Source organism: Chiloscyllium plagiosum, unplaced genomic scaffold (assembly GCF_037043375.1).
Source record: "Chiloscyllium plagiosum isolate Xiang-an unplaced genomic scaffold, Cpla_swu_hap1 HiC_scaffold_49, whole genome shotgun sequence".
Taxonomy (NCBI): domain Eukaryota; kingdom Metazoa; phylum Chordata; class Chondrichthyes; order Orectolobiformes; family Hemiscylliidae; genus Chiloscyllium; species Chiloscyllium plagiosum.
In genome coordinates, this window is record NW_028270187.1 from 1,128,118 (window position 1) to 1,154,612 (window position 26,495).

The 26,495-nt window shown below is 45.6% G+C and overlaps 3 protein-coding genes across 3 annotated transcripts; 1 reads left to right on the top strand and 2 right to left on the bottom strand.

Annotated features, from left to right (window-relative positions):
• Positions 1–4,635: 4,635 nt before the first annotated feature.
• On the bottom strand, positions 4,636–5,984 carry LOC148135359 (histone H2A-like). Its single transcript, XM_087984783.1, has one exon. It carries the CDS (start codon positions 5,450–5,452, stop codon positions 4,967–4,969), a length of 486 nt encoding a protein of 161 aa, XP_087840909.1. The 5' UTR covers positions 5,453–5,984; the 3' UTR covers positions 4,636–4,966.
• Positions 5,985–10,941: 4,957 nt separating this feature from the next.
• On the bottom strand, positions 10,942–12,294 carry LOC148135360 (histone H2B 7-like). Its single transcript, XM_087984912.1, has one exon. The coding sequence runs from the start codon at positions 12,261–12,263 to the stop codon at positions 11,883–11,885; it is 381 nt and encodes a 126-aa protein (XP_087841038.1). The 5' UTR covers positions 12,264–12,294; the 3' UTR covers positions 10,942–11,882.
• An 11,711-nt stretch (positions 12,295–24,005) lies between these two features.
• On the top strand, positions 24,006–26,065 carry LOC148135361 (uncharacterized). The gene has a single exon (XM_087984909.1). It carries the CDS (start codon positions 24,047–24,049, stop codon positions 24,707–24,709), a length of 663 nt encoding a protein of 220 aa, XP_087841035.1. The 5' UTR covers positions 24,006–24,046; the 3' UTR covers positions 24,710–26,065.
• Positions 26,066–26,495: the final 430 nt, after the last annotated feature.

The window sequence follows — 26,495 nt, forward strand, 5'->3', positions numbered from 1 at the left end:
AAAGAAAGACCACATTGTGAACAAAGCATGGCTTGGTTCTGTTATTGCTCTGAGTTACTCCTCGTCTCTTTTTTTGTCAAAATTATTAAACAATTTCCTGAGACACCAAAACGAACTAATAGCTGTGCAGCTCCATGAATGGAATGCTTAGACAGTTCAATATGCAGCTCCCACTACACTAACTTGAAGGGAAGGATAAAAGGCGTGATTTCAAATGCTGTACTTGAGACTTTTGATCTGGTGACTGCTACATTTATCCCTTAGAGGGTTGTCACAGTCAAAGTCGATTTGCTTTCTACTATTCACTGCCCAATATCAACAAACAGCGTGAAAGAGAAATCAAACAATGAATTGCCATCAGTGTTCAGAGGATTGCAAACCACAGGAATGTCCCACAGCAGCTCCTTCCCGCTCTGTCTCCCCCAGCAGCCCCCACCCCCCCCCCCTCCCCACACACACACAGCCCGAGAAAGGCCTCCCCCTTCCCCCCCAGCCCGCTCACTCCAAGTTCCGGGCCCAGTTCCTGCTCCGCTCGGCATCTCCCAACCAGCTCCCGGTTCTCCCCTCCCTCTCCCCCCCCCGAATCAATCCGGGGGTGGGAGCCCCCTGTGTGTCCCAGGCTCCCATCCCGATGTGCTGCTGGAAGGAGCCCCTGCTGTTCCCTCCCTTCCCTGGGCTCGGAGCTCTCCATTGCGGTCTGTTTCAAACAAACCGCTTCCACTCACTGAGTAAATGCTCCTCAATGGCCGCGCGGGGGCAGGGCCTCACGCATGCGCACATCTGGACAGGAACCAAATTCAAAACCACACACCACCAGGTTCCAGTCCAACCGGTATTTGTGGGTGGACTAGCTTTCGGTGCACTGCTCCTTCGTCAGGAGACTAGTGGGGCAGGATACTGAATTTATCGCAAAAGACTAATGTATCGTGCAACTGATACGACATATTGAACAAATCCATTCACTTTGGAAGGAGTAACAGGAATACAGAATAATGGGATAATGGTAAGATTCTTGGCAGCGTGGAAGAGCAGAGAGATCTCAGTGTCCTTTTGCACAGAGCCCTGAAAGTTGCCACCCAGTACTTCCCAGGAGCTGAAAAACTACGCCATGTTCTTCGTGACCTGCAACACATTGTCAATGAGGATGAGCACCTCGCCAAGACAGTCCCCACACCTCCATTGCTTGCTTTTAAACAACCGCCAAACCTCAAACAGATCATTGTTGGTAGCAAGCTGCCCGGCTTTCAGGACATCTCCATACAACCCTGTCACAGTAGGCGCTGCAAGATGTGTCAGAGTATGGACATGGATACAACCATTACTCTTGGGGACACATCCCACCATGTACATGGCAGGTACTCATGTGACTCAGCCAACATTGTCTATCTTATATGTTGCAGGCAAGGATGCTCTGAGGCATGGTACATTGGGGAAACCGTGCAAAGGCTACGGCAATGGATGAATGGGCACCTCACAAAAATCAACAGACAGGAGTGTTCCCTCCAAGTTGGGGAATACTTCAGTGGTCCAGGACATTCGACCTCGGACCTTCGGGTGACCATACTCCAAGGCACACTTTGGGACAGGCAGCAGCAAAAAGAGGCCAAGCAGACGCTGATAGCTATGTTCCATAACCATAGGGAGGGCCTCAACCGGGACCATGGGTTCATGTCACACTACAGGTGACCACCATTGCACTATACACACACACACACACAGGCACTCCTAAACACACACGGACACACGTATTCACAGACACTCCAACACACCCTTACAGACACACGCACTCATATGTGCAGTCTCTCACAGACTTAGACCAACTCGACACTCATGCACACACATATACACTCTCTCACACAGATGCTCACAACCCCAGACACACAAACACACTCCTACATACACACACACTCCCACACTCGCACGTGCACCCCCTCACAGACTTAGACATTCTATATTCACATATACACTCTCTCTCACACTCACAACCCCCATCCCAGACAGACAGAAAACACACACACACACAAAGACCCACATATACGGTTGTGGGTGAAATTCTACTTGCAGAGTTACATTGTACTTTGCTCAAAAACTGCATGAATTCATGTAAAACTCTGTTATCTCGCTTTTTAGATTAGAATCAGTCTAAACATTATGGCACAGACAGAGAACACTAGGGGCTAACACCTTCAACCTATTGTCTGGCTAACACCAATTGTTACAGTTAATCTGAGAATGTAACTTTTGAAAAACTGTTTTGTGATTTACACATGAAAGAAGTGAAACTATCATGGTATTTGAACAGATGAAAGACTCAACAAACAATCAAGGTATTTTTCAATGTATAATTTCAGTTACATCACACTGTAAACATTTGCTATAAATTCTGTGTCTTATAATTGTGTCCTCCACAGCCACCTGATGAAGGAGTGATGCTCCGAAAGCTAGTGTTTCCAATTAAGCCTGTTGGACTATTACCTGGTGTTGTGTGATTTTTAACTTTGGCCACCCAGGTCAGTACAAGTAAGAATGGTACGGTGTGTTAGCTTTTATTGGTCAAGGGATTCAATTTTGGAGCCATGAGGTCATGTTGCAGCTATCCAAAACTCTGGTGCGGCCGCATATGGTGTATTATAGGAGGACGTGGAAACATTGCAAAGTTGCAGAGGAGATTTACCAAGAGGTTGCCTGGTATGGAGGAAAGATTGGAGTGGTGCTGGAGAAGCACAGCAGGTGAGGCAGCATCTGAGGAGCAGGAAAATTGACATTTCAGGCAAAAGCCCTTCATCAGGAATGAGGCAGGAGTTAAATGGGTGAGACTAGGAAGAAGGTTGCTGAGAGTGCAATAGGTGGATGGAGGTGGGGATGAAGGTGGTAGGTCAGAGAGGAGGGTGGAGTGGATAGGTGGTTAGGAGGATTGGCAGGTAGGACAGGTCATGAGGAGAGTGCTGAGCTGGTAGGTTGGAACTGGGGTAAGATGGGGGGAGGGGAAGTGAGGAAACTGGTGAAGTCCACATTGATGCCCTGGGTTTGGAGTGTTCTGAGGTGGAAGATGAGGTGTACTTGCTCCAGGCGTTGGGTGGTGAGGGAATGGCGGTGGGTGCGGCCTAGGACCTGCATGTACTCAGCAGAATGTGAGGGGGAGTGGAAATGTTCAGTCACGGGGCGGTGGGGTAGATTGATGCGGGTGTCCTGGAGACGTTCCCTAATGCGCTCTGCGACAAGGCATCCAATCTCCCCAGTGTTAAGGAGACTGCATCGGGAGTGCGTCCACCTACAAATGGACCCCACCACCAGGGATACATTTCCCAGTTCCAACCTGCCAGCTCAGCTCCATCTTCATGACCTGTCCTTCCTGCCAATCTTCTTTCCCATGTATCCGCTCTACCCTCCTCTCCGACTAGCCACCTTCATCCCCACCTCCATCCACCTTTCAGCTATCTTCTCCCCAGCCTCACCCCCTCCCATTTATCTCTCCACCCCGGAAGCTTCCAGCCTCATTCCTGATGAAGGGCTTTTGCCCAAAACGTCGATTTTCCTGCTCCTCGGATGCTGCCTGACCTGCTGTGCTTTTCCAGCACCATTCTAGTCTTGACTCTGATCTCCAGCATCAGCAGTCCTCACTTTCGCCTTATAAGGAAAGGCTGAGGGACCTGAGGCTGTATTCGTTAGAGAGAAGAAGCTTAAGAGATGACTTAATAGAATCATACGAGATGATCAGTGGATTAGAGAAGGTGGACAGTGAGAGCCTTTTTTCCTTGGAATGTGATGTCCAGCAGGATGGAACATAGCTTAAAATTGAGGCGTGATAGATTTAGGACAGATGTCAGAGGTAGGTTCCTGGCCTGGCCGGCCCTGTCCATTCACCCCCAAACAGAGAGACACAACGGCTCTTTTCAGAGCCACCAAACCATCCAGAGAGAGCGGGGATTCACGGGGGTCATTGTTATCGTTATTGGACCGACAGGTAGAATATAGGGGCAGATTAGTGCGTGTGGGGGGCGTTGGTAAGAGGCAAAACTCACTGGCAGCGGCCGTGAATTTACAACTCATCAGATCTTCAGTGGGGCAGGGTTTATTATGGTATTATATTATGGAGTGTCATTTTAGAAGTTCCCGGAAAATCCCCCTCTCCTCATTGTCTCCTTTGGTGTTAACAAGGTTGGTGGCTGGCGAGGGGAGGGAAACATTTGGCGCCAAGAGACCAACCGCTTATTTTCAAACTTGTAAAGCCTGCCAACATGGCGAGGAGAGCAGGAGTTTTCCATCGGGGGATGCATGGATACGGACGAGTTGATTTGTTATAGTTGATATAGTTCACACAATCTCACTTTACCGCCTTCCCTCCTTGACAGCTGAGAACTCACTCACTGGTGTTTAATCTGCTCTCTCTCTGGAGGCAGGGGAAAAGCCTGTATATGGACCTGGCAGCGGAGAAAGCGCGGAGGGTCAGCCCCGCTCCTTCCTGTATGCTGCATCGACTGACTACATATTCCACTGGGGCAACTCAGCTCTTCCTCACGCTGTTCAAGGGAATGTGACACCAGTGGGAATGTCAAACCCGCTCGGGAATGTTCATGGCGCCATTCTAAACACATTGGACACAGAAGTAAAGATTGAGACCACTCAGGAAATGACCGTGCACTGAGAAATAATGTATTTGCAGAAACTGTCACAAGTGCATTTGATGATAAAGTCTCTCTGCTCCCACAGTGACAATACAGTCTCCAACAACAACGGGACAGAAATTAACCGATACCTGGTTCACTGTACGGGCCTCTCCGTATTGAAATAAAAATAAATTATTTCCGCGATTATAAGCGTGATTCATGATCAATGACCAAATGCCGGGCTCTTCGCATTAAAAGGCAAAATTAATCGGCTCGCTGTCAGGGTCTACTCTCTCTCCCAGATACTGTGGGTGGCTCTTAAAAGAGCCTTTGGGTTGTCAGATTGAAGAATGGTGCCTTCACTTTTTAGCGGGCCCAGCAGCGGCGGATTTCTTGGGCAGCAGCACGGCCTGGATATTAGGCAGCACCCCGCCCTGAGCGATGGTCACCCCTCCCAGCAGCTTGTTGAGCTCCTCGTCGTTGCGCACGGCCAGCTGCAGGTGCCTGGGGATGATGCGGGTCTTCTTGTTGTCCCGGGCCGCGTTACCGGCCAACTCGAGGACTTCAGCCGCCAGATACTCGAGCACCGCAGCCAGATAGACCGGCGCTCCGGCACCCACCCGCTCAGCATAGTTGCCCTTTCTCAGGTGTCTGTGAATACGGCCCACCGGGAACTGCAGGCCAGCCCGGGATGACCGAGACCTCGCCTTGTTGCGAGCTTTGCCCCCACTGCCCTTTCCTCTTCCAGACATTGCCACAATCTCACAAGCACTGACACAGAGAATGCTGCAATCCGCCCACATTGCGGCCTCTTCTACCTTCGGTGGGGATTGTGGGGCGGCCATTGCTGATTGGTCACATTGTTCACCATCTCCTAATGTGGTTTCAATTCCCAATCAGATTTCTGCTTCATTCGCCAAACCGGAGAGGGCTCGGGGTGGAGGGCGGAACCTGCCGGTACCACATCATCAACCGCTTTCTTTCCAATTTGAAAAACCCGCCAATTTAAAGATAGGAAAATGTTTTAGATTGAAAAATCAGGGACAAAACATTGAGGAAGTTTCACAAAGAATAATTCCTAATCCTATATGTTAATTTCCTTTAAGAATACCAATGTAGACTTTACACGGTCTCTGTCTCCCTCATTTGCCCACCCACATCTATCCTTTTCTGATCTTGACAATGGGTTTTTGAAGCTGAAACTTAAACCGGTGAAACACTGCAGTCTGCAACTTGTCTTTTCACTTCACATTTCAATAGCACCCACGACATGCTGATAAAACAGCACACAACGTTCTTCCGGCTCAGCGTACCAACTGTAAACACCGTTTTTAGATTATGTTTGAAAGTCTTCCTCCCTTCTTGCTGGAGATTAGATTCAGCCCAAGCACCACAATTCCCATTTCAGTCCGGCACCTGTTTTGGTGGTATCTCGGTTCACTTTGAAAGCCTCTCACTAACAGCTGAAAGAATGCTTTTTATTGCAATTCTGAAAAATTCCATTCAACCCGCGCATTGGAAATGAAAATAAAATGCAGATGTTAAAAGGCATCTGTCCGTGGGACTGAAAAATATGGGCGCTTATGTTTTGTTTGCAAGGAGTGAAATTAAATGTGAACAATCCACCTCGGCGTTTTAGTAACTTGAACAAATAAATGAGAAATGACTCTGGGGTTTAATCTGCTGTCTTTCTACAGACAGGGAAGAGGTTGTCTATGAAGGCCTCTCCCCATCCACCCAACACCCCGCCTCAAGAATTTGCAATTTCATTTACGAGTATTGCAGTTCCATGTAGGGATTTATAGCATTTCTCAGTTTTATGTGAACGTCTGTTAACCAACATCTGTTGCCATGTTATATACATGTCACTTTGTAATTGTCGAGGCCTTATTTGGCATTAACTCAACATCTGTCCATTGAGGCTCTGGTCCTCTGTGTAATAGTCAATTACTGTTACTTCAAGACGGGGTTTATTCTGTCTCCATCAAACACTGATGGAAGTTGTCAAACTTTACACGATTTGGAAATATTCCTGCATTTTGTACCCATCTGTTCCTGGGATGTCCAGCATTTTTGTTCACTCTATTTCAGTTTTCACATGTCTGTCAGTATGTTACTGGACAGTAACTCAAACCTTCTGAAGTGTAACTTCTTGTTTTACTGTACAGGGGTCAGTCATTGATGTTAGGATCTGTTTCAGGTCATATCTACAATTGTGCACTTGATCAGATATTATATTCGACAGTCTCAGACCTCCTACCCTCCAAACCCGTAAACTGTGAATATCAACTTCTGCGAGTTGACATTGTGTTTGTATTTATAACTGCAGCACATTGTAAGAGGCATAACTTATACATTGACATAGAGTCACAGACATGTACAGCATGGAAACAGACCCTTCGGTCCAACGTGTCCGTGCCGACCAGATATCCCAACCCAATCTCGTCCCATCTGCCAACACTTGGTGTTCCACAGGGGTCAGTATTGGGGCCACTGTTGTTTGTAATATACATAAATGATCTAGAAAAGGGCACTGTTGGTATGATCAGCAAGTTTGCAGTTGACACAAAGATTGGTGGAATGGGAGAAAGCATAAGGGACTGTCAGAGAATACAGGAGGATATACATAGATTGGAGATGTTGGTGGAAGAGTGGCAGATGGCTTTCAATCCAGACAAATGTGAGGTGATGCATTTAGGCAAGTCTAATTCTGGAGCGAATTACACAATGAATGGAAGAGCCTTGGGAAATGTTGATGGGCAGAGAGATCTGGGAGTGCAGGTCCATTGTACCCTGAAGGTTGCTGCACAGGTGGATAGAGTGGTCAAGAAGGCATTTACTATGCTTGCCTTTATCGGATGGGGTATTGAGTGTAAGAGCTGGCAAGTAACATTAAAATTGTACAAGACATTGGTTTGGCCGCATTTAAAATACTGTGTACAGTTCTGCACTCCACATTACCAAGTGGATGTGGACGCTTTGGAGAGGGTGCAGAGAAGGTACACGAGGATGTTGCCTGGTATGGAAGGTGCGAGCTATGAAGAGAGGTGGAGTAGTTTGCTTTATTTTCACTAGAAAAAAGGAGATTGAGGGGGGACCTGATTGAGGTTTACAAAACCATGAAGGGTGTAGACAGGGTGGATAGAGACAAGCTTTTTCCTCGGATGAAGAATTCAATAACGACAGGTCATGCTTTCAAAGCGAGAGGTGGAATGTTTATGGGGAATACACGTAGCAAGTACTTCACACAGAGGGTGGTGGTCATTTGGAACGTGTTGCCAGCAGAGCTGGTAGAGGCAGGCACGGTAGATTCATTTAAGATGTGTCTGGACAGATGCACGAGTAGGTGGGGAGCAGAGGGATACAGACACTTAGGAATTGACCTAACAGGTTTAGACAGTACATTTGGATCAGCTCAGGCTTGGAGGGCTGATGGGCCTGTTCCTGGGCTGGAAATTTTCTTTGGTCAATATCCCTCCAAACTCTTCCTATCTCAAAATCCTCACATTGTGGAACAGCCATTTTAACCAACAAATCCACACTGACCCTCTGAAGACCATCTCACCCAGACTGATCCCATTGCTCTATCCTTGTAACCCTGCATTTTCCCGTGACTTACGCACCTCACCTATTAATGCCTGAACACAATGGACAATTGCCAATTTACCAAATTTGTACGTCTTTGGACTGAGAGAGAAAACTGCAACAATTGGCAGGAACACACACAGTCAGTTGACTGAGGTCTTTTGTTTATCTGAAGAAATAAAAAGAAAATAATGTTTCTTTTCTGCTTTCTAGGGAAGAGCAGTTACTATCAATATTATAGAGTGCAGCCGTTATACAGACATGGAGTCCTGCAGTACGGAGACAGGCCCTTTGGACCAAACTGGTCCACACTGACCAAAATGCCATCCACGCTAACCCCATTTCCCTGCACTTGGTCCCTATCCTTCCCAACATTTGCTATCCACATATGTGTCCAAATGCCTTTTCACTGTTATTAATGTACCCAATACACTTACTTCCGCAGGCAGCTCATTCCATATGTGTACTACTGTCTGTGTAAAATGTTGCCCCTCAGGTTTCCTTTTATTCTCTCCCCACTTACCATAAAATGATGCCCTCTAGTCCTTGATTCCCCAACCCTGGGAAAATTACTGATTTCATTCACCCTATCCGCGCCTCTCCTGATCTTATACTCCTCGACAAGGTTTCCCACAGTTTCCTACCATCTAAAAGAAAAAAGCCCCAGCTTGTCCGATCTCTCCCAAATGCCAACTTCTGCAATGTCACTGCTGTTGTTACACTGTTCATGTCAGTTTCTCGAAAATAGACAGTCTTTTTGAACGTGTTGCCAGCAGAGCTGGTAGAGGCAGCCACGGTAGATTCACTTAAGATGTGTCTGGACAGATGCATGAGTAGGTGGGGAGCAGAGGGATACAGACACTTAGGAATTGACCAACAGGTTTAGACAGTACATTTGGATCAGCTCAGGCTTGGAGGGCCGATGGGCCTGTTCCTGGGCTGGAAATTTTCTTTGTTCAATATTCCTCCAAACTCTTCCTATATCATAAAATCCTCACATTGTGGAACAGCCATTTTAACCAACAAATCCACACCGACCCTCTGAAGACCATTTCACCCAGACTGATCCCATTGCTCTATCCCTGTAACCCTGCATTTTCCCATGACTTACGCACCTCACCTATTAATGCCTGACCACAATGGACAATTGCCAATTTACCAAATTTGTACGTCTTTGGACTGAGAGAGAAAACTGCAACAATTGGCAGGAACACACACAGTCAGTTGACTGAGGTCTTTTGTTATCTGAAGAAATAAAAAGAAAATAATGTTTCTTTTCTGCTTTCTAGGGAAGAGCAGTCACTATCAATATTATAGAGTGCAGCCGTTATACAGACATGGAGTCCTGCGGTATGGAGACAGGCCCTTTGGACCAAACTGGTCCACACTGCCCAAAATGTCCATCCACGCTAACCCCATTTCCCTGCACTTTGCCCATATCCTTCCCAACATTTCCTATCCACGTATGTGTCCAAATGCCTTTTCACTGTTATTAATGTACCCAATACAATCACTTCCGCAGGCAGCTCATTCCATATGTGTACTACTGTCTGTGTAAAATGTTGCCCCTCAGGTTTCCTTTTATTCTCTCCCCACTTACCATAAAATGATGCCCTCTCGTCCTCGATTCCCCAACCCTGGGAAAATGGCTGAGTGCATTCACCCTATCCGTGCCTCTCCTGATCTTATACTCCTCGACAAGGTTTCCCACAGTTTCCTACCATCTAAAAGAAAAAAGCCCGAGCTTGTCCGATCTCTCCCAAATGCCAACTTCTGCAATGTCACTGCTGTTGTTACACTGTTTATGTCAGTTTCTCGTCAATACACAGTCGTATTATATTCTTACAATTTATTGCTTTGAATTTCATTCTGTAACTGCCAGTTTGTTGTTTTCAGTCTTGTTTTTACTGAGTTTCTGTCAAATCACTGACATGTGAGCAAGGAAATGTCTCAACATCTAAGTTTCTGATGAAATGCATGGTTAATGTTTTTTAATGTCATGAAGACTTGTTATTAAATATGTCAGGATGTGATCTGTGAGTACACAGATATCAGGAAGTTACAGTTAAAGTGTATGGAGAATGATGCCTCCTAGTTCTGTCATGCATTGTAGAGTATTTACGAGATGTTGAAGAGGTTTTAAGAAGAATGTATGACCTTGAGGCGAAAAGAATAATGTCACTGATTAACAGTATAAAGTTAAAAATGACATAACACCAGGTTAGAGGCCAACAGGTTTAATTGGAAGCACTAGCTTTTGGAGCACTGCTTCTTCATCAGGTGGTTGTGGAGGACAATTCCAAGACACAGAATTTATAGCAAAGGTTTAATGTGATGTAACTGAAATTATACATTGAAAAATACCTTGATTGTTTGTTAAGTCTCTCTTCTGTTTCACTTCTTTAATATGTAAATCCCAAAACCTTTTGTAAAAGTTCGGTACCCACAGGAAGGACCTCAACTGGGACCTTGGGTCCATGTCACACTACAGGTGACCACCATTGCACTATACACACAGGGACACTCCAACACACACACTCCTTTACACACACAGATACGCACTCCCAAACTCACACATGCACCCTCACACAGACTTGGACACCTTTACACTCACACTCTGTCTCACAGACACTCACAACACACCCCACCACCTCCCCACCCCCCCCCCCCCACCCCCCCCCCCCCCTACACACACACACACAAACCCACATGTGCATTGTGATTGTGAGGCGAATTTGGGTGAGGAAGGCGGAAGCTACTGGCCCCACATCATCAACCGCTTTCTTTCCAATTTGAAAAGCCCGCCAATATGTCATGAAAAGGTGAGACTTTAACACAGAAGAATGCACGAATACTCGAGTTAATTCTACTTTAAAAATGTATACTTTACATAGTCTCCCTTTACCTCATTCCCTAGCCCACTTCAATCTGCCCATTTCTGATCTTGAATGGGATTTTCTGAACTTGAAGCTCAGCGGAAACAAAAAAGGCGCCAAACACTGCAATGTGCAACTAATCATTTCTTTCACATTTCAAGAGCACCCGGTTATATTGCTCAAACATCAGATAACGTTCTCCGGCGTGGGCGCGTTAACAGCGAACACCGCCTTTCGAGAATATGTGAAAGTTGCCCTCCCTATTGGACTCGATCAGAGATCAGTAAAAGCTCCACATTTCCGATGCCAGTCTTGCTGCTGTTCTGGGGTTATTGCAGATCATTTTGAAAGGCTCTCACCGGCAGCAGTTCGAGCATTCTGCATCCGGACAATACTCGCATGGAGATTTGGAAATAAAACCCAAGTAAAATGGGACGGAGGGGGAAACATTTTCCTTGCTTGCCGGCGGGTGGTTTTGTTTGCCGGGAGTGAAACTCGGGGTTCATACCCCACAGGGAGCTTTTGCTCCTGAACTGATCCGAGTAACGCGGAAGCAGCTGAGAAATGACTGTGGCATTTAACATGATCTCCCTCCCGGGCAGGGATTACAGGATATACAGGAATATATCCGAGAATAAGGCGCGCATAGGGTCGGCGGGCACTCATTCATTGACACAATATCCATAAACCCCAAATACCGTGGAGACATTAACCGGACATACCCAGAACTATACTAGTCCAGCTGTTTCACGGAAGGTGTAAGGTGGCCCTTAAAAGAGCCGTTGGGTTTTTGTTGTCAGTACAATGGTGTCCTTCACTTGGAGCTGGTGTACTTGGTCACCGCCTTTGTACCCTCCGACACGGCGTGCTTGGCCAGCTCCCCGGGCAGCAGCAGCCGCACGGCGGTCTGGATCTCCCGGGAGCTGATGGTGCTGCGCTTGTTGTACTGGGCCAGGCGGGAAGCTTCCCCCGCGATGCGCTCGAAAATATCTTTGACGAACGAGTTCATGATGCTCATGGCCTTGGAGGAGATGCCGGTGTCGGGGTGAACCTGCTTCATCACTTTGTAGATGTAGATGGAGTAAGTTTCCTTCCTCGACCGCCTCCTCTTCTTGAGGCCCTTCGCTGCCGACTTCTTGACCATTTTCTTAGCGCCCTTTTTGGGGACTGGCTGTGCTTTCTTCTCATCCCCCATACTGCCGCTCACTTTCACACACAGTGTAAGGGGAAAGGGAGCTCCGAGCTCGCCTTTTATACACTGACCACCTCAATCATGCTAATGAGGGATGGGGAAGGCCTGCTTCCTGATTGGCTGCCTTACAGGAAATATTCACCTCGCTCTCATTGGTTCATGAGGGACACGATGCTGACCTGCAGAGAATCCGAAAATGTGGATCCATCAGGATCTGCAATGACATGGGAAACACAAACCGAAATCTTGAGCAGGGCTCAACCTCCGAGCTCACTCTAAATTGTGAGACCCTAATACCGATTTATCCTGCAGCTTTTAATGATGGCTCTCTTTTCTCATCCATTTGAAAATTGGCATCACTTCTGATGTCAAGTGACAAAATGCAGTGCAATCTGACAGGGAGTGTGTTTCTCTCCTGGAAATGATGGAACTACTTGATAATTGCAGCTTGTTTGTGTTTCTTGCTCTACACTCTCTGTAGATTAAGGACATTCTACCAGCATCTAATCGGTCAACCCCCTTCAGTTTTCTATTCCCCTTAAGGTTCCCCATCCGTCTTCAATTCTCCAATGAGAATAGGCCCAAACTATTCATACATGCCTCAGAATAGCTGCCAGTGTGTGTAACACTGTCAGTTTTACTTTGATTACCTCCATAAATAAAAGGGAACTTTTATTGTGACCTGTGCCTTTTATTTTCTGCTGACCACATGAATTTTAATAGAGTAATGTCCAATAAACACGCTTTACAAAAAGAGAAAATCAATAAAACAAATGATTACTTTCAGTGTCAAGAACATAGTGCTGGAAAAGCGCAGCAGGCCAGGCAGCCTCCGAGGAACAGGAGAATCGATGTTTCGGGCAGAAGCCCTTCATCCGGAAGCCCTGATGAAGGGATTATGCCCAAAATGTCAATTCTCCTGCTGCTCGGATGCTGCCTGGCCTGCTGTGCTTTTCCATCAGTACACTCTCAACTCTGATCTCCAGCACCTGCAATCCTCCCTTTCTCCAGATTTGTTTCAGTTCCTGAGTGTATATTTTGGATGGGAATTCAGTCTATCCATCTTCAAAATAGTGCAAGTGTCAATGGGCTATAAATGGTGAAATGTGTTCAGATACAGCTGGTAATATGTACCTGTCAGTCTCTATAATATAAATGTGTGAGTTTATTTACCAGCCTGTCCCAGTCAGTTTCTGATCAGTTAATCTAAGAGTGTCAGTCATAGTCTGTACCAATCTGTTTCTGGTTTGATAATGCATTTATCATCAATTTGTACCTGTCAGTTGCAGCCAATGTGAATGTGAGAGTGCTGTTATCAATCTCTCCCCATCAGATTCTGCTGTGTGAACGAGACTGTCATTTTCAGTCTATGCCTGTCAGGTTGGTCATGTGAACAAGTGATGGTCAATTAATGTGTCTCTGTCAGTTGTTGCAAAACAAATATGTGAATGTAGTTATCACTCTGTCCATGTCACTTTCTGCTGTGTGCATACAGGTATGTAGATATCAATCTGTACCTATCAGTTTGTGCCCTGTGCATGTAGGTACATTTATCAATCTATTCCTGACAGTCTTTCCAATGTAAAAGCGAACTTATGAATCTGTACCTGTCAAAGTTTATGTACCTATGAGTTTATCTGAGTTTAGGTTTGATCTTTGAGGAGAAAGTGAGGTCTGCAGATGCTGGAGATCAGAGCTGAAAATGTGTTGCTGGAAAAGCGCAGCAGGTCAGGCAGCATCCAGGAAACAGGAGAATCGGCGTTTCGGGCATAAGCCCTTCTTCAAGAAAGCCCTTCTTTCCATTTGATCTGCCCCGTCAGACTTTGTGTGAATCTATAAATGGAGTTACCAATCGATACCTGTCAGTTTTTCTTGCTGAATATGTATGTGTGTAATTGTCAGTCTATTCTCGACCAATTCTGCTGAGTAAATATGAGAATATCAAAAACAAATATTCCTGTCAGTCTCTGCAAAGTGAATAAGTGAGTGTATGGTTATCAAATTTCCCTGCCAGTTTCTGCTACATGAGAGAGGGTGTTGTTATCAATCCGTAACTGTCAGTGTTTGGCTTTGAGAATGTGTAAATACATTTATCACTCTGTACCTGTCAGATACATGTGAGATTCTATTAAAAGTTGAGTGTCTTTATCAAATTGTACTTGCCAGAAGATCTTCTCTGCATATACCAGTCAGTTTCTTCAATGTGAATTTGTGAGCATGTTTGAATCCACCTCTACCAGTTTCTACCAAGTCAATATGTGAGGCAGTTACCAACCTGCACCTCTCAGATTCTGCTGTGAAATTGAGTGTAGCTAACAAACTGTATCTGTGAGATTATGTTACGTGAAAGTGGGAGTGTTATTATTGATTTGTTCCTGTGATTTTCTGTTATTGACAAGAGGAGTGTAATTACCAATCTGTCCCTGTCATTGTCTCTTCTGTATATCTGAGAAAGTAATACATCTGTCCATGTGAGTGTTTGCTATGTGAATGATATTGGTTGATATGTGCACTATCTGGCAGTTTCAGCTATGAGATTGAGTATTGCTATCAGTCACTTACCAGTCAGTTTCTGCTTGGTGAATATATGAGTGTATTTATCAATCATTCCTTGTCAGTATCTCTCTTGTGAATATGTGAATGAGGTTATCAATTTATAAAGCTGTCAGTTTCAGCTATGTCCAAATCAAAATAAAATTATTAATTTCTTCCTGTCAGACTCTGCTTTGTGAATATAGTGCAGTTATCAATCTGTCTTTGCTGTGAGCATCCAAATATAGTTATCAACATGGACACGTCAGTTTTCACAATGCAAATATGTGTGTGTTTTCCCAACTAATGCATGACTGCAGTTATTAATCTGTGCCAATTAATCTCTGTTTGCTATATCAATATGTGAGAGTGGATCTGTACCGGTCGGTTTCTCCTATGCGAACGTAGTTATCAAATTTTACCTGTGTAGTTTCTGCTTTGTGTAGTGATTAATCTATACCTGTCAGTTTCCACAAGGTGAATGCGTGAGTTGTGTCATGCATATGTACCTATCAGACTCTACTCTGTGAATACATCAAAGCAGGTATCGTGCTGTGCCCGTCAGTTTCTGCTCTGTAAATCTGAGAGTGTAGTTATTAATCTGAACTTGTCAGTTTTGGGTTTGTGAATGTGTGTATTTCTCCTATTTGTATATATGAACTTAGTTATCATTCTGTAATGGTGGAGGGTAGGGAACTCGTGGGAAAAAATATTGATGTCTTGAAAACAGTATGCATGACAGAAAAGAAGGTCCTAGAGGTGTTTAAAAAAAACATAAAGGTGACTAAATCTCTGGAACATCATCAAGTATATCTCAGGATGTAGTGGAAACCTTATGTTGATAATTTCAAAAAATGACATTCAGTTTTCTTTCTTTTTTGTAATATTTCATAGGGAGGATCCCTGTCAGTTACTGCAATATGAATGGGGAGAAAGTGAGGTCTGCAGATGCTGGAGATCAGAGCTGAAAATGTGTTGCTGGAAAAGCGCAGCAGGTCAGGCAGCCTCCAGGGAACAGGAGAATTGACGTTTCGGGCATAAGCCTTCCTGAAGAAGGGCTTATGCCCAAAACATCGATTCTCCTGTTCCCTGGATGCTGCCTGACCTGCAGCGCTTTTCCAGCAACACATTTTCAGCACTGCAATATGAATGTGTGACTGTGGATATCAAACCTGTACTTGTCAGTTTCTATGTGAATATGTGGGTGTAGTTATCAATCATAGTGTCTGCAATATGAATTACACTGCCATTATCAGTCTCTACCTGTCAGTTTGTGCTACATCCATATGTGATTTTACTTATTGATCTGTACCTGTGTCGGATTCTGTCATATCAATCTGTGGGTGTCATCATCAATCTGTCCCTGTCAGTTACTGCAATGTGAATGGGTGACTGTAGTTATCAAGTTGTAACTGTTTCTGCCATGTGAATATGAGCATAGTTATCTTCAGTTTCTAACAGCAAATGTGAGAGGATAGTTGTCATTCTATACCTGTCAGTTTTTGCTTGTCAATCTGAGTATAGTTATCGATGCTCGGTGAAAATGTGAGATGAGTTATTGATGCAATGTGACACTAGGAGTATTATGGTTATTAATCTGTTCCTGTCAGGTTCTGCTGTGTCGACATGATACACTTGTTATCAAACTTTCTCTGTCAGTAATTACCATGTGAATGTCTGAGTATATTTACCAATCTGTTCCTGTCAGTTTCAGCTCTGTGTATGTGAATGTGCAGTTACAGTTATTAATCTGTAACTGTCAGTATCCACTATGTGAATGTGTGAATGCATTTATCAATCTTTCTCTATTCGCTTCTGTGTTGTAAGTATGTGAATGTGTTTAGTAATTTGTCCCTGCCATTTCTGTTATGTAAGTATGTAAATATAGTTACCACTTTCTCCTTTTCAGTTTGTACTGTGTTAGAAACTGTAGTTAGCTATCTACATATACATGTTTCTGCAATGTGAGCATGAAACTACAGTTATCGATCTTCGTTTGTACGCTTCTGCCCTGTGAATTTATAAGTATAGTCATCAATCTGCACATGCCAGCTTCTGCTTTGTGAATCTGTGAATTTAGTTACCAATCTATGCCTGTCAGTTCTGCTCAGTTCATTTGTTTTGTGTAATGGATTGTGTCATGGAAAAGTGAAGAGTTTTCTCACTCTTTCAGTGCACAGTCTAACTGGGAGGAATGATATCAGGGGCTGTTCTTCAGGATGCCATCAGCTTTTCTCAGAGAATAGTTACATACTTTTGTGAATAATGCTGAGAAATGGATAGGTGTTACATTCTGTTGTTAATGTGTGAGGGAAAGGGCAACAAACAAATAAACTGTATTGCAGCTGACTGACCAAAGCTTTCCTTCTACAGGAAAAAGAACTGGCTAGTTCATTTCATTGTTCTATTCTGAATCTATGGGAAATGGAGAGAAAAAAGAAACTAGTCTTTCCACGGTTGTGTCTGACTGTTTGTTTGGATAAGTCTCTGGAAACTAAGCTCAATCTAAGTCTGTTTCAATCTGATCTGAGACTGTGGAAAGGAAATTCTGTTCAGTAGTGTGACGGTGCAAGTCATTAGCAGTACTCTTATGATGCTCTTTTGGTGGGAATGTCAATAGCAAAAGGACTTGTGCTTTCTGTCATACAGTGGGGAATATTTAAACCATCCAGGTAAATTTAGCTGCTGTACAAAACTCTGGTATGGCCACACTTGGAGTATCGCCTACATTTGTGGTAACCACATTGTACGAAGGATGTGGAAACATTGCAAAGTGCACCGGGGAGATTCACCAGGACGTTGCCTTCATATGAAGGCAAAGCCCTATGAGGAAAGGCTGAGGGACATGAAGCTCTTCTCATTAGAGAGAAGAACGTTAAGAGGTGACTTAAGAGAGATAGACAAGATGATCAGAGCATTTGTTAGGGTGGACAGTGAGAACCATTTTCCTCGGATGGTGATGGCTCGCACGAGGGGATATGTGTGGATGTGAATTTAATTAGCTTGAAATTGAGGGGTGATAGATATAGGACAGATGTCAGAGGTAGGTTCTTTACTCAGAGAGTAGTAAGAGCATGGAATGACCTCCCTGCAACAGTAGTCAACTTGCCAACTGTGAAGGCATTTAACTGGTCATTGGATAAATATATGGATGATAATGGAATAGTGTCGGTTAGATGGGCGTCAGGTTGGTTTATAGAACATAGAACATAGAACAATACAGCACAGTACAGGCCCTTCGGCCCACGATGTTGTGCCGAACATTTGTCGTAGCTTAAGCACCCATCCATGTACCAATCCAATTGCCGCTTAAAGGTCACCAAAGATTCTGACTCTACCACTCCCACAGGCAGCGCATTCCATGCCCCCACCACTCTCTGGGTAAAGAACCCACCCCTGACATCTCCCCTATACCTTCCACCCTTCACCTTAAATTTATGTCCCCTTGTAACACTCTGTTGCACCCGGGGAAAAAGTTTCTGACTGTCTACTCTACCTATTCGTCTGATCATCTTATAAACCTCTATCAAGTCACCCCTCATCCTTCGCCGTTCCAACGAGAAAAGGCCTAGCACTCTCAACCTATCCTCGTTTGACCTATTCTCCATTCCAGGCAACATTCTGGTAAATCTTCTCTGCCCCTTCTCCAAAGCGTCCACATCGTTCCTAAAGTGAGGCGACCAGAACTGCACACAGTACTCCAAATGTGGCCTAACCAAAGTCCTGTACAGTTGCAACATCACTTCACGACTCTTGAATTCAATCCCTCTGCTAATGAACGCTAAGGGGTTTCACAGGTCAGTGCAACATCAAGGGTGAAGGGCCTGTAATGGGCTGTAATATTCAATGTTCTGTGTAAAGAGAATTTACAAATTACAAGATTTGGCTAATTGATCTTTCTTCATCAGAATAAAAGGTGATTATTTGATTGTATGGTTAGTTTGAGGAAATGACATTCTATTTTCTTCCTTTTTTGTAATATTTCATTGGGTGGGACAAGTGGGACTCTTTGTACAAGGTTGAAGTGAATTTGGGAACAAAGTTACACAAAGTTTTTTTAAAAATGAACTTATTGCTGGGTAGAGGGAAAACATGATTTCTCTGCCTGCAAGCTGAACAAGGTTAGAATTCTGTTGAGATAAAGGAGGGGTTGGCAGCTCCTCTGCTGCCATGACACACTTATTGAAATGGAATGCTGGCTGAATGGGATTAGGTGCTTGTTTTTGTTAAACATTTTGTCTGCATTCACGTCTGTTTCCTGCAATGTACATGTATGTACATTGTTATTAGTCTTTGTACCCTGTGTTTTGATATGTTGAGTGTCTCTGGAACTCAATCTGAATCAGTCAGTTCCTTTGTGTATGTGTATGTGCTCAGTAATGATTCATTAATTGTCATATTTGGCTGTTGAAATGATGTAACAGTGTAATGTCATTATCTTTCTGGTTTGTGAAATTTAAAATGCCCTTATTAAATACAATCTTCATTTACTCCCCAATTATGTACTTTAGACAAGGAGTCAGCCTATAACACTTCAAACATGGTGTGAATGTTAATGCATTATGAATGATATTAATTGGAAGTGGGAAGACATCTATGGAGAATGGAGAGAAAAAAGAAACTTGTCTTTCCACGGTTGTGTCTGACTATTTGTTTGGATAAGTCTCTGGAAACTGAACTCAATCTAAGTCAGTTTCAATCTGACCTGAGACTGTGGAAAGGAAATTCTCCACTCTGACAGCAGTAACATACCTGGTGTTTGTTGGAAGCAGCTGATCACACTTAGCTTTGTACTGAGGAAATATTAGGTGCCTTGGTCCTTGGAATATTTGCTTGGAGAGAGACAGAAGATTTTTCAGCTGTAAACCAACATTAAGACAAGTTAGGCAAGATCAAACTGTTCAGTGTGGCATTCAGTTAATAATCATTAGGGATTTTTGAAACTCAGCAATTCGAACAGAACCAGATTTTGATTCCACTTTCACCTTGAGCTGCCCCTCATCTCCTTTTCTTTTATTTCCATTTGTTAACGATTGGGTGAGATCCAGAAACTAACATCAGTACACCTCCATGACTGGGAATTCCTGATGCAGCTGCAATGGTGATATACATCAATATCAAGTTGCCAATACATTACTTGAAGGGAAGTAAAGGCGCTATTTCTAATGTTTCACTCGAAACTTTGAATCTGTTGAGTCTAGTACGTGTCCTTTCTGGGATTGTCACACAATTATAGTCTGTGCATCCATTATTCACTGCCCAATATCAACAGACAGCCTGAAACAGGAGCCAAACAATGAATTGCCATCAGTGTTCAGAGGATTGCAAACCACAGGAATGTCCCACAGCAGCTCCTTCCCGCTCTGTCTCCCCCAGCAGCCCCCCCACACACACACACACACACAGCCCGAGAAAGGCCTCCCCCTTCCCCCCCAGCCCGCTCACTCCAAGTTCCGGGCCCAGTTCCTGCTCCGCTCGGCATCTCCCAACCAGCTCCCGGTTCTCCCCTCCCTCCCTCCCCCCGAATCAATCCGGGGGTGGGAGCCCCCTGTGTGTCCCAGGCTCCCATCCCGATGTGCTGCTGGAAGGAGCCCCTGCTGTTCCCTCCCTTCCCTGGGCTCGGAGCTCTCCATTGCGGTCTGTTTCAAACAAACCGCTTCCACTCACTGAGTAAATGCTCCTCAATGGCCGCGCGGGGGCAGGGCCTCACGCATGCGCTCCTCTCCGCAGGAACAATCGGCTTTGGGAGCAGTGCAGCCTCGCGCATGCGCCGCTCTCCCCCGCTCCTGGATCCCAGAAACAAACATCAATTGGTCATTTCCCCAATTCCCTTTTCTCCCAGTTCCTGTGGCTGTGGGGGAAAGGGCAGAGAACGTTTCAAGGTGGGACATTGTCCCTTTATGAGGCTCCAATGGAGCTCCTTCCCCGTCATGTTCATAACTCCTCCCCCCCCCCCCGCGGCTTCATTGCAATCCGATCAGGGAGCGGACAAGCTGACGGCCATTCGACCCATCTAATGTGGGCTACCATTGGATAACATCATGTCTGCGTATTAAATTCCTGCCGAACTTCTTCCCATGAGTATTAACGCTTTGTCGAAAGTGTCATGCAGAGAGTTAGAATAAATGGGAGATATTCACAAATGCAGCTAAAAGAGTCAGAGAGATGTACAGCACGGAAACAGACCCTTCGGGCCAACTCGGCCGTGCCGAGCAGATATCATCACCTAATGCAGTCCCATTTGCCAGCACTTTCCCCATTACCCTATAAACCCTTCCTATTCATACAGCCATCCTGATGCCTTTTAACTGTTGTAAACGTACCAGCCTCCACCACATCCTCTGGCAGCTCATTCCTTACATGCAACCACCCTCTGCGTAAAAAAGACTACCCCTTAGGTCCCCTTTAAACTTTACCCCTCTCACCATAAATCTTTGTACTCTGGTTCTGGACTCCCCCACCCCAGGGAAAAAGACATTGTCTGTTTATTATATCCATGCCCTCATAATTTTATAAAAGCTCGATACGGTCCTCCAACACTCCAGGGAAAACAATTCCAGCCTCTCCCTGTAGCTCCACTCCTCTAACCATGGCAACATCCTTGCAAGTCTTTTCTGAACCCTTTCAAGTTTCACAACATCCTGTGACAGGAGGGAGACCGGAAATGCACACACTATTCCCAAAGTGACCTAACCAATGTCCCTTACAGCCACTGCATGAATTCCCAACTTCTGCAAATCAAAGCCTTTACCAACAAAGCAAAGCGTACGAAATGCCTCATTCACTGTTCTATCTACCTGCAACTCGACTTTCAAGAAACTATGAACCTGCACTCCAAGGTCTCTTTGCTCAGCAACGCTCCCAAGGACCATGCCATTACGTGTATAGGTCCTGTCCTGATACGCCATTCCAAATGTAGCATTTCACATTCATCTAAATTCAACTCCATCTGCCAGTCCTCAGCCCATTGGCCCATCTGGACAAGATCCCATTGTACTCTGAGGTAACCTTCTTCGTTGTCCACGACCACTCCAATTTTGATGTCATCTGCAAACTAACTATCTATATCTTCTGTGTTCACATCCAAATGATTTATAGAAATAATGAAAAGCAGTGGACCCAGCACCAATGTTGCAGGGTGTCTGGTGTCGCAGTTGTAGTTTCTGAATCTCTGGTCAGGAGGCCGGGCTAAAGCCCTACCTGGACTAGAGGTGTGTAATATCAAGTCTGCGACTGGATGCAAATACCAGTTTATAGCAGTTGACTGACTTTAGTGTCAGAGAGTGTGGAACTGTCAAACACAGCCATTCAGGCAGCATCTAAGGAGCAGGAGAATCAATGTTTTGAGCAGAAGCTCTTCATCAGGAATGAGGGGGTGGTCCGAGGAGGGGGAGAGATAATTGGGAGGCAGGTGGGGTTGGGGGGGAAGGTACCCGAGAATGTGATAGGTAGATGAAGTTGGGGTGAAGGTGAGGAGGGTGGAATGGGTAGGTGGGAAAGAGGATGGACAGGTAGGACAGATCAAAAGGGCGGTGCCTAGTTGGAAGGTTGGACCTGGAATGAGTTGGGGGTGAGGGGAAATGAGGAAAATGGTGAAATCCACTTTAATCCCGCGTGGTTGGAGGCTATCAAGGTGAAGATGAGGCCTTCTTCCTCCAGGCATCGGCTGGTGAGGGTTTGGTGGTGGAGGAGGCGTGTGGCATGCCACAGGCAGAAACTAAGTGGGGAAGGGAGTCCCGTAACGATAGACCCCCACCTAGCCGGGAGTGCCAGGCTCTTGATCCAGTGACAGTAAAGGAGAAGGAATACATTTCCAAGTCAGGATGGTGAGTGCCTTGGAGGTGAACTTGTCTGATATGAAGGTGGTGTTCCCCGACATCAGCCTCCCTTATCCTTTTTTAGACAGAAGTCGTCATGAGTTTGAAGGTGTTTACAAATTACAAACCTATAGATTACAAGGGCCATTTGAGGTAGTTTTGATTCAAAGAAAAGGCCTCCAAATTGTGAAGGAAATAACCCCGACAGACGTGAGGCCTGGGAACAGCTTAACATTCAACAAAGAATGATAAAAAGGCATTGATTACTGAAGAGCAAAGGAGTAAAAGAGTAAGGTTGTAGAGACCATTAAAAAGTGAAAGTTATGATAGGGATGTAAAGAGAGAAAGGAAAATACACGGGTTGGTGAAGACAAACGTAGTTCACTTAGAATTAAAATGGGGGGAGGCCACAATGGGGACCAAAAATGGTTTTCCAACTGAATATCTTCTCTTGTTCTGTGTTCACAAAAGGGGATATGATTAACACAGCGGGAATTTTGGGGAACACAGAGTTTAGTGAGATTGAGATAATGAACCAAATCAGCATTATTTGGGAAATTGAGTTGAGGCAATGGATAGGACTGAAGGCTGAGAATTTGAGAAAACAATAGTCAGGTTCTGATGGAGTCAGCATGGATTTGAAGGGCCTGTTCCTGTGATTACTCTTCCATGTTCTCAGCTTGACAAACCGCCTGGAAATATTTCAGGGTGTAACCAGGAGAGCTGATGAGAGTTTAACAATCTCTGAGGACAAAACAAAACTACAACTAACTCCCGGGACACCGGAGAAAGGCTGAGAGGAGAAATTCTATCCTTCCACACTTCCACTTGGTGATATTACTGGCCTGTGACTGTATGGATGTGAATATTGTCTCAGAGAGACTGAAGGAAAAGGGCGTGTCTGCTCGTCGAACGCAACTGTGTTTGTGTGTCCGCGAATATTATGATATTTCTGAGTCTCTCTTGTGCAAATCAAAAACATTTTCAATTCCAGTTATCCCCCGGCTGCCCCACTAGACTCCAAAGGTGGAATTCAAGGGAATATATTTGTTGATTTCAAGATTTCAGTCTAAAAGTACCGACAATGTCAGCGCTCAGCTCAGAGAGCTCGATCTGTTCAGCAGCAAAATGCGTTTAACTCGACAACGGAGCCGTCTCTTCGAGTGAAACCTTTTCAGTCGCAAACCTTTCAGTGTCAGGGTGAGGAGCGATCGAGCCTGGCTCTCTGGAGATACGGAATTTCAGTGGAATCGGAGAGTTTAGACAGTTAGAGAAACACAGAGAGGCAGCAGGCGCAGGGAGCTGACGGCAGGTTGTCTCTGCACCGTCCGCTCGCTGCCTTGAAGTTGCTCAGTGCCGCCCCCCCCAGCAGCTTCATTGCTGACCCAGGTCAGACTGACCCAGAGAGAGAGAGAGATTCAGCACAGAGTTCTCGACATGAGCGACAGTGCAGCCGCCGAAACGGCTCCTCCAGCCTCCGCTCCCACCAAAGCCAAGGCTCCCAAGAAAAAGGCGGCGTCTCCCAGGAAAAAAGCAGCCGGTCCCAAGTTGGGCGAGCAGATTCTGGGGATTGTCCGGGAGTGCAAGGATCGCAAGGGAATGTCTCTTTTCAGTATAAAGAAAGCGTTGGAGAGAAGCGGGGTCGATGTGAACAAGCGCAACTCCCAGATCAAGATGTGTATCAGGAGGTTACTGGTGAAAGGCTCCCTGACTCAGGTCAAGGGCAAGGGCGCCTCCGGCTCCTTCAAACTCACTCAGACTTCAGGCAAGGCAGAAGCGGCAAAGAAGGTGAGAACAGCAGCAAGCGGCAAGAAAGCGGCCGTGAAGAAAACACCAGGCAAGAAGGCAACAGCGAAAAAATCCCCAGCCAAGAAAGCAACAGGCAAGGGACCAACAGCTAAGAAAGCAACAGCTAAGAAAGCAGGTATCGGGAAGGCAGCCCCGCCAAAGAAAAAGCGAGTGAGCAAAGCAGCGCCGAAGAAAAAGCCTCCCGTGAAGAAGGTGAAAAAGGCCAAGAGCCCCAAGCCCCCCAAACCCCTCAGCAAATCGGTTAAAGCCAAGACCAAGGCCAAAGTGCCCAAGAAAGCAGCAAAGAAGTGAACCAGTCGGTGGAACATGTAACCATCTGAACCCAAAGGCTCTTCTCAGAGCCACCCACATCTCTCAGGGAAAGAGCTGAGCCCGGATCAAATGGTCCCGGTGCCGAGTGCAGACATACCCAAGATGTTAATCCGACTGAATTCCTCAAACACACACTCTCGCCACGGTTTGTGAGAGCACAGACCTGAGAATGGGGAAGGTATCACACGGGGAGGGTTTATTGATCTCCATCTGGTTATTTCACATCGCGACTTGTATTTCTGCCCGGACACCAATGTGACATATTGCAGGATTTGAATTTCATTGTCCCTTCCAGGAATGATGCTTTGTTCAGTTTTGATTCTGGGGTGGGGCGGATGTTATCATGGCGTGTTCTTTCGGTCTGTCTCTTACAGACAGAGCAGGCAGTAATTCCACATTGTGTTCGGGCCCATTCCAATCTGGGTGAAACAAAGATGGACCGATACAGGGCGATTCTGTAACTTTCTCGGTGTACACTATATTAGTTTGGAAGCTGTTTAAACCGGCGGGGTTGTTTAGATTGACTCACGGCGGTTGTTTGGCTGGGCTGTGAGAAACCCTTCGCTTTCCTCCTGCCTGTTCCACACAGGTCAGGCAGTGATGCCGCTGCTTTCCGCAGGGTCTTAAATACTGCTGTAAAGAATAAGCTTTTATCTTAGTTGCAGACGGATAGTGTTTTGCTTCTTAATGTTTAATTTCATTTCAGGATTTGGGAGGGTGAAATCGGCGGGCTTTTTGAAATTGACAGACCGTCATTCCAAGTGAACCAATCAGCCGCCAATAATCTTTTCCTGCCTTTTCTGTACCTTCCGGAGGTGTTCCTCTGTGGGATGACGGATGGGGCTGTATCCAATCCCAGCTCCCGGGGGGCGGGGCTCTCCATTCCCTGAAACAGGCCTCACCACAGCAGCCTCAGCTTTGACAATAGCAGCCTGTGTGTTTGTGTGTGTTCTGTGATGTCCCATTATCATCCATATGTTTATCCAATGACTATTTAAATGCCATTTAAGGTTGGCGAGTCAACTACTGTTGCAGGCAGAACGTTCCTCACCCATACTGCTCTCGAACCTACCTCTGACATCTGTCCTAAATCTATCACCCCTCAATTTTAAGCTATGTTCCATCCTGCTGGACATCACCATTCAAGGAAAAAACGCTCTCACTGTCCACCTTCTCTAATCCACTGATCATCTCGTATGATTCTATTAAGTCATTTCTTAAGCTTCTCTGTAACGAATACAGCCACAGGTCCCTCAGCCTTTCCTCATAAGGCGAAAGTGAGGACTGCTGATGCTGGAGATCAGAGTCAAGATTAGGGTGGTGCTGGAAAAGCACAGCAGGTCAGGCAGCATCCGAGGAGCAGGAAAATCGACGTTTTGGGCAAAAGCCCTTCATCAGGAATGAGGCTGGAAGCTTCCGGGGTGGAGAGATAAATGGGAGGGGGTGAGGCTGGGGAGAAGATAGCTGAAAGGTGGATGGAGGTGGGGACGAAGGTGACTAGTCGGAGTGGAGGGTAGAGCGGATACATGGGAAAGAAGATTGGCAGGAAGGACAGGTCATGAGGATGGTGCTGAGCTGGCAGGTTGGAACTGGGGTAAGGTGGGGGGAGGGAAAGTGAGGAAATTGGAGAAGTCCACATTGATGCCCTGTGGTTGAAGTGTTCCAAGGCGGAAGATGAGGCGTTCTTCCTCCAGGCATCAGGTGGTGGTGGAGGGGGCCAAGGACCTGCATGTCCTTGGCAGAGTGTGGGAGAGAGTTGAAATGT

What these genes read in the sequence shown, in the direction of transcription:
- LOC148135359 (XM_087984783.1), bottom strand. Translation starts at nt 5,452, where the DNA reads ATGGCCGCCCCACAATCCCCACCGAAGGTAGAAGAGGCCGCAATGTGG.
- LOC148135360 (XM_087984912.1), bottom strand. Translation starts at nt 12,263, where the DNA reads ATGGGGGATGAGAAGAAAGCACAGCCAGTCCCCAAAAAGGGCGCTAAG.
- LOC148135361 (XM_087984909.1), top strand. Translation starts at nt 24,047, where the DNA reads ATGAGCGACAGTGCAGCCGCCGAAACGGCTCCTCCAGCCTCCGCTCCC.